Genomic DNA, 12,968 nt, shown 5'->3' with positions numbered 1-12,968 from the left:
GTAACTGGAGAAGTGAGTGGGGTCTCACTCTCTAGGCCTGTGCTCTTGGCCAGGCAGGTTTGGTCTCAGCGCGTCATTTGGGATTCCAGGTCGATAGAACACGTAGGAACCATTTATGAATTTATCTCCCTCTTTTCTCCCTAAGTTGTACATTTCCTCATTTCCCCTTATAAATAAACCTTTTGTTAACCTTTTGTGTGTGCCTGCAGTTTAAGTCCCCTTTAAGCACGCAGGTGAGAACCCACTCAGGCAACCCAGGGTTGTCCTGTAACATGGTGACTGGTGACTCTGTGCTACATCACCCAGACCCCCCTTCATGGAAGGGTTTGCCACCTTAGTTCTGGCCAGGCTGGTCTATCAGCCACAGGGAGCCACAGGCCCAAGCTTGCCCAACCGGCTGGTTATGAGTTCACTTCAAGGCCAACCCATCTCCCTGCAATTGTAGGTTCTTCTTAATTGGGAGCACAGAAAAGCAGCAGGCCTGACCTCAGCCAGCAGTGCCCTATGGTCCATTGTGGGCTCTGAGCTGAAAATAAGGGGCACTCCTTGCCCCAGAATAGGAATATCACCTCCACCACCTCCCCCTCCCCCTTAACAGTACCTCCTCTGCTCTTCCAGGGCCCTCTGTACCTTATGCCCACAGCCTTCTCACTGCAACCCCTTGGGGATATGTGTCTTCATCTCAGGAATAGAAGAGGATCTGCTCATAACACATAATGGAAATTGCAGCCTTCCTGGAAGGCAGGGCTGGGCTAGGAGAGATCATTTCCATACTCCCCTCGGCAATTTCCATACAGATGCACTCAGGGTGTATTTATCTTCAGAGCTCTGAAAATGTTACTTTTTAGACACTTCGGATGTAAATCTCCTTTTAGAGACTCCCAACTCCCGCTATTGTCTAAACTGCATTCTTATGGGACACAACTGATAAATGAGAGGGCTTCTCTCCAACAGAGGATCCCAAACTCTAATGATTTTCTGCTCTGAAACTCCTTTCACAATATGCCACACTATTGCCGTTCAGCAGTGATACTTTCAGCCATTTCCACTCCCACACTATAAACACCTCATGTAGTGCGCACCTGTTCTGACAGCAAACCCACAACAGACCCTTCAATGCAGGCACAGCCCTGCAGGAGGCAAACTACCCCCCCCCCACACACACACATGGGCAAGAGTCAAATGGAGAAAACTCCAAGTTTATGAAGTGCCATCTCTGAGGCCTCTTCCCCCTCCCCAATCCTACACCCTGCACGGTGCCCGGCCCAGCTCTGCACTCTGATAATAACAGCACATAATGCTACTTGGTTATCAGACGTTCCAGAGTTATGGGGTGACTTTGCTTGAATCATCTTATTTAATTTAAACTTCATAATAACTCTCATGACAGGTATTAAAAACTCCATTTTACAGATGAGCACATTGGATCCAAAACATTCAAATAGCTTATCCAGAGACATGAACCTGGTCAGCGATACAGTGGGAGGTCAGTGCCATGACCCCTGCCTTCCCTGGATCTTGGAGCCTATTTCTAAATGAAGAAATTGAGATTTGAGGCTACATATTAGGGGATTGCTCCCAGATAACACAATACCAAAAAAAAAAAAAAAGAAAAAAAAGAAATAGACCTTGCCTCTTCCATGTCATTTTTATTTATCAAAAAGAAACAAGGAAGAAAAGTTCCCAAAGCTGTAACCAAACAGAAACAGACAACAAAACATGCAAATAACGTAAAAGTCCTGCTTCTCCAAAAGAAGTTATGCTAGAAGCAACATTCCTTTTCCCAGCCCCATCAAAGCCCACTCCTGCGCTCTCCTCCCCCAAGACTTCTCTGACCACCACACAGCCCACATCAGTGCCCTTCAGACCAAGAGCTCTTAAGTGTTAATGTGCTAAGAATCACAGATTCCTAGGCCCTTGAGATTCTTCCCAACAGGTATGGACTGGAATCCAAGAATTTTCAGTTCTAACAAGTTTCCAGATGCTGCTGATGTTGCTGGTCCATGGGCCACACCTGAGTAGCCCTGGTCTAGATCCTGATTTACCATTCAATGCACAGCTTGATTACTTTTCCCATTAAGCCCTCTGGTTCCCAGACTCCTCTCCCCTGGTCTGCCTATAGCCTACCATCTTCAGAAGCAGCCTCACCCCCAAAACCTAGGACCCGTCTTGATCACAGTTTGGAAATGCTGCTCAATCTGTGTTCTGTCTTGCCCTGGGAATAATATCCCTAAGCTGTGCACTCCATTCATAGCCACGGATCTCTATGTTTTATTCTAATTCCCTAATAGTCCAGATTTCTTGTAGAACTGAGACCTGCCTTCCTTTGGCTAAGCCTCCCTGCTACTGAGCAAAGCAGTCATGAAATCCCAAGTAGCACCTACTGTATTCACTCCTGCTGAGCCATTGCCTCAATGGCCAAGTGTCTACTTGCCTGGACATCTTTGTCTCACCCAACCCAGGTTCCCCACTGCTGAGCTGCACCTGCCTACTGGCACTCAGCTCCTAGTCTTGTTCCTCCTCCTCACCGCTGTGGCTCACATGGACATGGACTCTGCTGGTCTTCGCTGTGGGAGAGCTGAATCACCCTCCACAATAAGAGCTTCCTTTCCTAGATCTGGAACAGCTCCCCCCCAGAGGGCCAAGAAGAGGAAGATCCCAGATGAACCCTACTTATCCCTCACTGTAAAAAGCAGGCCATTCCATTGTGATGGGTGCTTCTGCCTTCTATTTTACTTTTCTTTCCGTGCAATGGATCCTTGCTGATTTAAGTGTGGTGGGCAGGACCCGTGATGTGAGCATGGCGACGGCATTAGCCTGCACCCTCTGGGTAGTCAATAAACATTAAGCAACGAGCAGTTTGATCCTTGCCTGCTTGGCACCTGGAAATATATCATCCAATTTGGGAAGCAGAATACCTTTTAATATCCCCTCCAGCACCTAACCCAGAATTTCTCACAGAACAGGTGCTCCATGAATATTGAATGAGTAAATGAACAAATGGATGAGGGACGCCAGTGGGGTTGTGCCCAGTTCTCCTTTGTGGTGTCCTTATCAGTCAGCTCGGCCAGAAGAAAACAACTTCCAATCTGCAGAAGCTGAGAGAATGCCTCTAGGCCAGACTTCCAACTAATTCCCAGCGCAAAATTGGACCTGCACACTCAGATGGATTGTGACTTGAAGACTGCACTTCCACGGGCACAGCGGTTCTCAGGTTTGCTTCACACACGGAATCTTTAACCGAAAAGTATGTACTCAATTCCACCCACTGCGACTCCAGGGCCCCTTCCTTTCTTGCTCCCACATCTAATAAACCCTCCCTCTCTGTCCACTCCCTGGCCATCGGTGACCCCTCACAGCAAAGCCGCCCCAGCAGGTGGGATCCATAGCTGCGTATGTGCTAGGATTTTAAAGTATCTCCACACTACCTTTATTTTCATTTTTATTGACATAATACTGGCTTATAACATTAAGCAGATTCCAGGTGTAGACGCTGTAATTCAACGTCCGGATACACGACATGACAATCCCCACAAAAAGTCTTGTTTCTATCTAAAACCAGGCCATGACCTCCTTTACCTGACTCACCCACCTCCCTCCCACAACCTGGCACCTCTAATCACCTCACTGTCATGCCTTTGGGTTAGGTCTCCTGAAAAATAAAAATGCTATCAGGGAAGGTAATCCAAGATGACATTAACAGCTTAGCTCGAGCCAGTTCATCAAACTAGTGAAAGTGCTTTCAAGCAGAAGCCTCAGGGTATGGGACAGAGGAGAGACACCTCTGACAGGCTGAGCAGGAAAGGAGTGTTCTGGCAGGAGTGATCACCATGCGATTAGGTCTTGGTGGAGTGTCGTGTGATGGGGTCTTCTCCACCAGGCTTGCTGCAGAAATGCCACCGGAGCCTGGGGGCCCATCACAGGGCAGCCTATCCTACACAGGCTGCATATCCTAAAAGGTTAGCAACATTCCCTGCAAGGGCCAGCGAGGGACAGAGGCACAGAATGGTTTGCAAAAGCAAAGACCACAATACCCAGCGACAGCAGTGATGCTCTCTGGATTGGGTTTCTGTGCTACCAAGTTTTCGTTCCCTGGGGATGGGTTCTTGATAGTGATGACCCCCATGGATGCCAGTCTTGCAAGCAAGAGGAGCTCACAACAGCTTGCACACAGTAAGAGCTTCAGACTGGCTGGGCTCAGAGGCAGATGCAGGGGAAGGAAAATGGCTGACGCTGCAGGGGGCCTCAGCTTCTAATGTCTGAGATGTTTACCTCATTAGGTTGTTTTACATAACATCAGCCAAAAAAACAGAGGAAAAATAGCTGGAGGAGTCCACTGGAGTTCAGATCTCAATTCTGAGTCCCAGATTCCTCGGAACAGAGCCAGGACCTCTGGCAGCCCCTTCTTCCCTGGCTTAGTCACTTTGTCTGCAAAGGAGCCAGGATGACAACACAGTGGGCTCCTCGTAGGAAACCCCAGACACCTCTGAGGAGTGTTACAGCTGATATGAACAAAGGATGGTTATCGTTGTTATAATTAACTGTTCTTTTCATCTTAAACCCTTTGGTCTACAGAATTCATCTTGTTGTAAGCTGGGGCAGCAGGGACTGCGAATCTAGGCAACTCCTGGAGGTGGAGGCCAGAGGTGTGCACAGGAGGGAAGTCTGGAGGGGAGATGAGCAGGCTGGTCCAGGTGCTTCCCCGGAAGTCCATCAGGAAAGGGGAAGCCAGCACATGGGTCAAGGAGCCAGCATGAGTACAGGCCAGAAGGCCAATGGCAGCAAAGTGGGGCAAGAAGCAAGAAGCTGGGGTCAGAGAGGCGGGTGGTACCTGGGGGTGGCTGGAGGGAATCATGGATAGCAGAGAGACACTGGGAAAGAGGGGAGGTTGTGGAAGAGGCATGGGGGAAGCTAGACAAAGGGGCACCAAAGAGGGCATGGCCTGCAGAATAAGAGCCACCCTAGAGCAGCAGGCAGGCTGGGCACCTCACCAGACACCTGTCTAGGTGGGGGCTGGTCCCCCAACACCTGGCAGGCTCCAACTATGAGAGGTCAAGTGCTTTGGGACAGGGAGCCAAGTGTGTCATTCGGGGGTGTACTTTGGACAAGACAGTTCTGGATTTGGATTTTTTCTCCCCTGAGCAGCCTGTCCACTGAAATGTGCTTGCTCATCCGCAGGCTCAGTCTCCATCTCTGTTGCCTTCCTCACTCTCCTCTGCCTCTCCCTGCTCCCCACCCCACCCCCCTTCAACTACACATCTTGTTTGTTCTGATTCCGCTTTCTAGGTCTACTGTGTGAGTGTGTATCACAGGGGCTGGGGGCTGGGTCCTGTGAAGCTGGGGGGGGCAGTCTCAGGAGGCTGAGTGGATGCTGTCACTGGGTGTCAGGGGGAGAGGGAATCATCTCTCTTCCTTTTCCCCTCCCTGACCAGCTGGAACTGTGCCGTGTGACCATCCGATCTAATTAGCTGAACTTTCAATCTTGACAGAAGGAGGCTTTAAAAAAAAGAAAAATCTCTAGCTTTCTTGGCTTTCAGCCTCTTGAAAGATGATGGAGAATATCTGATTGCAGAAAAGTCGAGGGCCAGCTCCGTGGTTGCCATTGCCAGGGGCAATCAAGTGAGAGCTGAGACCTCCAGCTTCCAAACACCAAGAGGAACGGGCCTATTGCACTGAGCCTCAGGACTGCACCCTGTGCGGCTGCCCAGAATCCCTGCTGATCAGACCAGGGAGTAAGAAAAGATCACTCTTCTCACCCCTTCCCGTGGGTGCCTGCCCAGGGCTGACTCTTCCAAGGTGCCCCCTGTCAGCTGCTCTGGGGTCACGGGGAGCCCCAGGATCAGCTTCACTCCACACCAGCTCCTTCTTGCAGAAGAACTGCAAGAAGTGACAATGTCTTCCCAGGCGTTCCCTGTGTTCTCAGCCTCCTGGCTATCTAGTCCCTCGCAAGCCACACATCTCTCTTCCCCTACCACTGAGCAGCACCCAGGCACCCAGCTGAGCAGACAGGGCATGCCAAAGCAATGCCAGCAGCAGGAAAAGCAAAACACAGCCCCTTTCCATGGCCCCAGCAGTGAACTACTGAGCGTGAGAAGCCTTAGGGACATTGTCCAATAAGAAGAGGAAGAGGCACCATTTAAGATGCCCCTGCAGTGCCAGCTTCTTGACCACTGCTAGTCTGACTCTGTCATATTAAAATATTGAACCAGCTCACCCAGCCAAGCTCACTTCCTGCAGACACTCTCCCATCCTCACTGACCCAGTGACAACCCTGTCCTTCCAGGCCTGGAGGCGGCAGGAGGATCTGGGTCAGGAATGAGGCAAACCCAGAGCCCCCAGATACTGGGCAGACACCACTCTTGGGGTCAATGAGACCTGGAGGGAGGCAGCAGCTAGGTAGAAAGGCAGATAGGCTCCCGGGAAGATGGCCAGGCCTGGGTAGGCCAAGGCCATGGGTCCCAACTCAGGAAGGAGTAGGACTTCTCCCAGGGAGCTCCAGGGTGGAAGGAAGAACACGGCACCTCACCATCTCAGCTAAAGTCAGATCCCTGCCACTAAGCCACCCAGACAACTCAGCATTTGAACCTCATACACAAAGAGCACCCCAAACACACACACACACAGAGGTTCGGTTCTCTGGCCTTTACCCTCCATGGTAATTATTACCTCTTTATAGTTGGACTTTTAAGCCTAATGGCCTATAGATAATCTCATTTTTTTTTAATTTTATTGAGATAACACTGCTTTACAGCACTGCATGTGATTCAGAGGTATAGGACTGCATCTGTTCAGATATGTTACCACTTCACACCCACCACCAGACACCTACAGTCCTCTACCCTAGTCCATTCCCCTCCCCCACACTCTGTTCCCCAGCCAGCCTCCCCCTCACTCCGCCCCCCCCAGCCTGAATTCTACAGTCAGACTTGCAGGGTATGTTACTGGTTTGATTCTGCCTGACCCTTTCTATAGTCCACATATGAGTAAAACCACCCCGTATTAGTCTTTCTCCTTCTGACTTCTTTTGCAAAGTACCATGCCCTCTAGTTCCATCCGTGTTGTCGCAAATCCCATGAATTCATTTTTTTAACAGCTGAGTAGTATTCAATGTGTATATATTCGATGTGTCCCTAATCCACTCATCTCTCCTTGGGCACTTAGGTTGTTTCCATAACTTGGCCATTGCAAATAGCGCTGCAGTGAACACAGGAGGGTAGTTTCAAATTAGCATTTTTGCATTCTCCAGTAGATACCTAGGAGTGGAATTGTTGGATCATATATGTAGTTTTATTCTTTTACCTGCTACTCACCTGACCATATGGTGACTAAACTCTCAGAAAATTCCCATTGGTGGAGGTCAATATTCGAAATCCACAGCATAATTTTAAAACAAATCATGCTTTTCCTACTTGGAAATTCTTTTCCCACACCAATGGCCAATGACCACATGCAAATTCCTGATGACAAATGTGTAATCTGAGTTTAACCAAAGTCCAAAATATTTTCAAGAAGTTTCGAGGATAGGGGGGAATCAAATGTCATTACTTGCACAAAATTTATCTGAGAAAAATTACAGAATATAAGCTACTATGGTTAAATTATAAAATGATAATCAATCTAGCATCAAATGAATTTATTTTGATCCCATTAAAAGATTTAAAGAATAAAAAATAAATAAATAAATAAATAAAAGATTTAAAGAATACTGGACTCTCAAGTAAAACTAGAGTGCAATTTTTTTTTTTTAATGATTTCCAAAGATGGATCATGGGCATTTTCAAAATCTTTGATAGTCTCTACTTTATTTCACAGGGGCTCATGGGCCCACTACTTCATTAATGTCAACAATATCTGACCCTTGAAAATGAAAACTGACACCTACTGTGCTTCCCCATTATGGCAGCAAGGCCAACGACACTTAGCACCACCTTTAAATGTGACAGATGCTCACCTGGCCTCCAGCTAAAAATAGCTATCATCGATGTCAGGAATGGCAACTGTTCTTGGCCAGTTTAATAGCCCATCAAGCCACCCTGTGAAAGAAACAGATGGGACCCCCACCAAAGGGACACCCCCAACTTCACTCCCAGACTTCTGCACCTATCAGTCCTTAAGATGGCTTTTATCAGTTAAAAATAGATCTTAGCTCCCAATTCACTGCAGTAGCCACACAATTCCATTCTGTGAAACCCAACAGCACTATAGCTTGGGGATGAAGCCCCTAGAGAGAACCAGGCTCGAAGAAGATTCCACAAAGCTTAGCAGAAGCCTCCTCTCTCCTCTTTGCCAAGACCACATGATGCATCTGCAGTGATGCTGAGATGGGTAAATGATTTGAATTGCAGGCATCCGGTGTGTGTGCCCTCACCAGAAGCGCTACCAGGTTAACCCAAAGTGTATCTGTGCAATGGACACTAGAATAATTCTCCTTCTTCCTGAAAAACTTGCACCAACTATCCTAATTGCACAAAACAATTATACTAAATTGCAATTATGGCATTGCCTTAATTTGCTTTGTGAATGTACCACTCTCTCCTCCACCTTCCTCTGCCTGCAGGCAGGAACTCCTCACAAGCACTCCCTGCAGCCTCAGTTTGCTCTATGTATCTGATACAAAAAGAAACGCAGTAACTTTGGTTAAAATTGAGTGAATTTGAATTATAGTCAACAACTTCCTCTTGGATTCTATTATGAGGCCCCAAATTTATATTTAAGTGCTTAATCAACAAAGATTATCATGAACATCCCTAATTTAGGGTTCCTTAATTGACCCTACCAGACCAATGCAATGGGGGAAATAAGCAGTCACCGTCAGGTATTTATATATTTTGCTCCTTACATGTATCTTACATGTATACATGAAAAAAATGAAATTAATAACCCTGATTGCTAGTGTCTCTATGGCAAATCTCACATTAAAATTAGTGAGTATATGGGATGCTTAGTTCGGCACACGTGCTTTGAACACTAGTTGTCGTGCTGTGTTTGTCACTGTCTCTAGTAATGATAAAGTTTTGTAGGGGCAACAGCTTGGCTTTGGTAACAACCATCCACACACCTGGCCATAATCTTTCTCCTGAAATAAACAAATGATTGCTCTGCTTTGTTTAATTTTACTTGTCCCACTCACCTCCCAGCCCCAAGCTATGGCTGTGTGGCTAAAAAACAAACCAAAAATGGGGGTCACCCTGGTGGTGCAAAGGATTAAGCACCGCTCTATGAAGCAATCCACAGCCTCTGCAGCACAAGTTCGATCCCGGGCCAGCCAGGGAGCAACCCACATGGCGCAGCAGACCTCTCCTGGCTCACCCACTGCTCCCCTCAGCAGTCATTTCGGTCAATCTGCCTGTTCTGTTCCCCACTCTGTCTCTGGTGAATCCTCTCATCCCCCTCATCTCTGGCCTGTACCCCAGCTCTTGTATGCATAAATAAATCTTTAAAAAGAAAGTGGGGTACACCTGGAGAACCCAATACGCACCACACAAAACCAGGCAGCAATAAAGACCATCACATATAAATGTAAATTGAATCTTAACCTTGTGGCATTATGTGAAAAAAGCTGGGCTAGGAAAGAAATGACAAGATGAACAGACGAAGCATGGAGCTTACGCACAGCGACAGAACATTCATGGCAGCAAGAGTAGCGCCTTCCTACACAGACAAGAACTGTAGGCCCCATGGAGCAGAAGCATAAAAGTAGCCAACTAATAATTCTGCTCATCAAATCACCCTCTCATCATAATTTAAGGGTGAAGATCCCTGACCAAGAAATTCTCCAACTTTTGCTCACCAATTGCCGGAACCCCAAGTCCCAACGCCTACATCCTAGAAACTTGCTGAGGACCAAATCCTACCCGAGTGACCCTGCCCCACACATATTCCCACTGCAAAGCAGGCTGCACCCACCAGCCCGTCTCAGCCATACAAAGAACGCCGGGGGGAGGGAGGGAGGTGGCCACAATAATGCCCAAGCAACCTGGGGACATCCTGGGGAAAACCACAGCAGTCAGTTCAGTCAGGCAGGTAAAATCTCCAGGGGTTGGTAGGGAGCAAAATCATTGACTGCTACCTATTTGCTGGATTGGAGTTATTTCTTTTCATTTTGGAAGCAAACTTCTCACATCTGTAATACAACCCAAACCAGCCAGGGCATTCTGACCCACAGACATAGGCACCTTAAGGAAGTGTCGCCATGTTCTGAGGCCCACCTCAGGCCTCAGGAGGAGCTGTAGATGGGCATCCAAACCTCCACACTTCCCAAAGGTCAAAGATCAAAGCCAAAGAAAGCAGCTCAGGTGTACTTACGTAGGGCGTGCCACTCATCCTGGCGGATGGTCTTCGTGATGTTGAAAGTGAGGTTCCTGGGGATGGTGGCTGAGGAGTAGTGGTATTTGATGTACGTGCATCGCTCAATTTCTCCTGGAAAAGAGAGACAGGGAGCCAAATGTCAATGAGGTCGCCACCATGTCGGGGCAATTGCTGGGACCCATATTTCCTTCCTGGGGTAAGGGTCTCATTTCATATTGGGCATAGGGACACCTACAGTTTATACAAGGCAGTAATGTTGATTCAAAAACAGCAAGAGAATAGAACTAAAATCAAGCACCATTGATTTCGATTAATGGGCCTCTAGGATCATCAGAGGTGGAGGAGCCAAAGTTAGGCTGATAGCTTGCCAAGAAGGTAGTAGCCACGCATGTTGAACCTTTAGAAAACCAACTTTCAAGTCAAGGGGAGATGTTTGGCATCGAAAGACATTAGCAGCCTGACCAACAGACCCAGAGAGAGCCCCGTGATGTCATTTGTGCTTCGAGCACTTGCTGTCTTGTGAACAGCGAGTGAGAGGGGACTTCTCCTCTTTACTCATCCTCCCCAACATCACCACCAAACGCAAGCACCCAAATCAGTCTGTACATCTGTGCCAGTCTCTTCTCAGGAGTCTCAGATGAAATGTAGGCCCCTTAAACCATGAACTCTTGGTCCAACAGGACCTGTACTGATAAGCTGTTATTAATCAATATAGTCTTTGCTCTTCAAATGATCAAAATAGTCCTGTATCTTAGAACAGCACATGGCCCTGAGGCCAAAGCATCAGCATCCCCTGGGAAATTGCTAAAAATGCAATTTCTCAGGCCTCACCCCAGATCTACTGAATCAGAAACTTGGAGGCAGAGCCTGCAACCAGAATTTTAATAAGCCCTCCAGGTACCTCCATTGCGCACTTAAGTTGGAGAACTGCCACCGCAGAGAAGCTAATAGAATTGCCAATGTAGTCATTCATAAATCCACCACGTTTGCAAATTCCAGAAAAAAAGGAATGATTAGGAGTTTGCCTTGTTACGTTGGCCTCCTGTAGGTAATCCTATTGTCCCTCGCTCATCTAGGGGATTTAAAACTTGGTGTCAAGACCTTGGGAGGAATCAGAAAAGGAGTGATTTTTAAGGGTAAGGGGTTTTAAAATCTGGTTTTGTACCTGAATGGATTTTGATGGCCATCCATTCTGCACCCCACTGATTCCCAATTTATAAGTGGTGGTCCTTGGTTGAATGGTGCGACCCCTGGCTCGCTGTCAGCAGGGAACCTGGTGACTGGAGGAGTGCCGGCATGTAGCCAGTGGCCCACATGAACCCGTGCCTTATTGCACATCCCATCTGGACAACTGCCCAACTGCCAGGACTGGCAGACACTCCTGCAACGGGACAGACACTGGCCGAAAAGGGAAAGAGTCATGCACGTTTTCACTTTTACTTCTAATTCTTCAACTCCTCTGCCTCTGCCCCCTAGCCCACTAACCTCCTGAAATCTCTTCCCATGCCCTTCCTACCCCCTGAGAACCTCCCCCACCAGGTCCTCCTTCTACCCTAATGTGCTGTACTTCTGAATAAGTCATCAACACTTGATCTCCTTGTCCTCAACTCACATTCACACCACAAACCCGCGGCCTCTAATTTCCATCATCTAATACCATCATCTCCCATCAGATCTACAACATCGAAAATCCCACCATCATTGCGCCCCCACCTCTCCCTCTCAAATGGCGCCCCTCCCTAAATATCTAAGTGCCCACCAACCCTGTCAGTCTTGCTTTAGATATCCCAGAATCCGGCCTCTCCTCTCCACCTGCGCCCCTTCAGCGGCAGCTGAACAAAAACAATGACCAATCTCAACCCACAGCCACATTCACCGGGGACTCACCAGGAAAACCAGACCTGCCAGGCGCTGCAGACCAGTGGCCTCCGCTTCACTCATGCCATGGTGCACACAGAGAGCGGGTATGCAGCAGCAGATGGGCTGCTGGGAACCGTGCAGCCTCGTTAAGGGCAGAAGGAACCAACTCACCTCCAACCCACTCGTGTTCTGTGCTGTCCAGCCAATGGGGCACTGCCACGGTTTTGCCTTACTTAATTCTTTATATAAACCAACTAGGCCAGCCTCATTGTTATCTTCATCCCTATTTGGTAAATAAGGAAATGGAGGCTCAGGAAGATGAAGTGGCTTGCCCAAGGACCTGGCAGTGCCAGGATTAGAACCCAGGACTGGCTGACTGGAGTCTCCCTCCACCAGACCATAGCAAACATGGCTACTTAGAGCACATTCCAGAAAGGAAATCAGAACCCTGTCACCACCCAGCTCAAAGGCCTTCACTGGCCTCTTCGACAAACAGAATAAACCCCACAATCTTCTGACAGGACCCTCAGCCCAGCCTCTGTTTTTATACTTTCTAGAGATCAGGTTGGTTTACAAAACTGCACCTGATTTAGGGGCCTAGAGTCACGCCTCCTGAGATGAACGCTCCCACGCCATAGCCACCACCAAAGCACCCCAGCTCCTTTTTGGCCCCAACTGTCACACAACCTCGAATCCTCCCAGCCATCCTCCTACCATTCCAGAATGTACTGTATCCGATCATGGCTCCTCCCTGCCTTTCTTCACCTGAAACACACTGACTTGCCCCGATAGGAGGCCCA

At 48.2% G+C, this 12,968-nt stretch overlaps 1 protein-coding gene across 1 annotated transcript in view; it reads right to left on the bottom strand.

The window, feature by feature from the left end:
- TMEM178B (transmembrane protein 178B) overlaps positions 1-12,968 on the bottom strand; it is a gene marked incomplete at both ends in the record, with an annotated part of 308,785 nt that overhangs the window by 193,014 nt on the left and 102,803 nt on the right. The window contains one exon of the mRNA XM_084230091.1: positions 10,306-10,419. Within this exon, the coding sequence (XP_084086217.1) occupies positions 10,306-10,419 (114 nt within the window). The remainder of the gene's footprint in view (positions 1-10,305; positions 10,420-12,968) is intronic.

This window comes from Talpa europaea (assembly GCF_964194135.1).
Source record: "Talpa europaea genome assembly, chromosome: 3".
Classification (NCBI taxonomy): Eukaryota; Metazoa; Chordata; class Mammalia; order Eulipotyphla; family Talpidae; genus Talpa; species Talpa europaea.
Note: the sequence above shows the minus strand (reverse complement) of the source record. Positions and strands in the feature narration are given on the sequence as shown.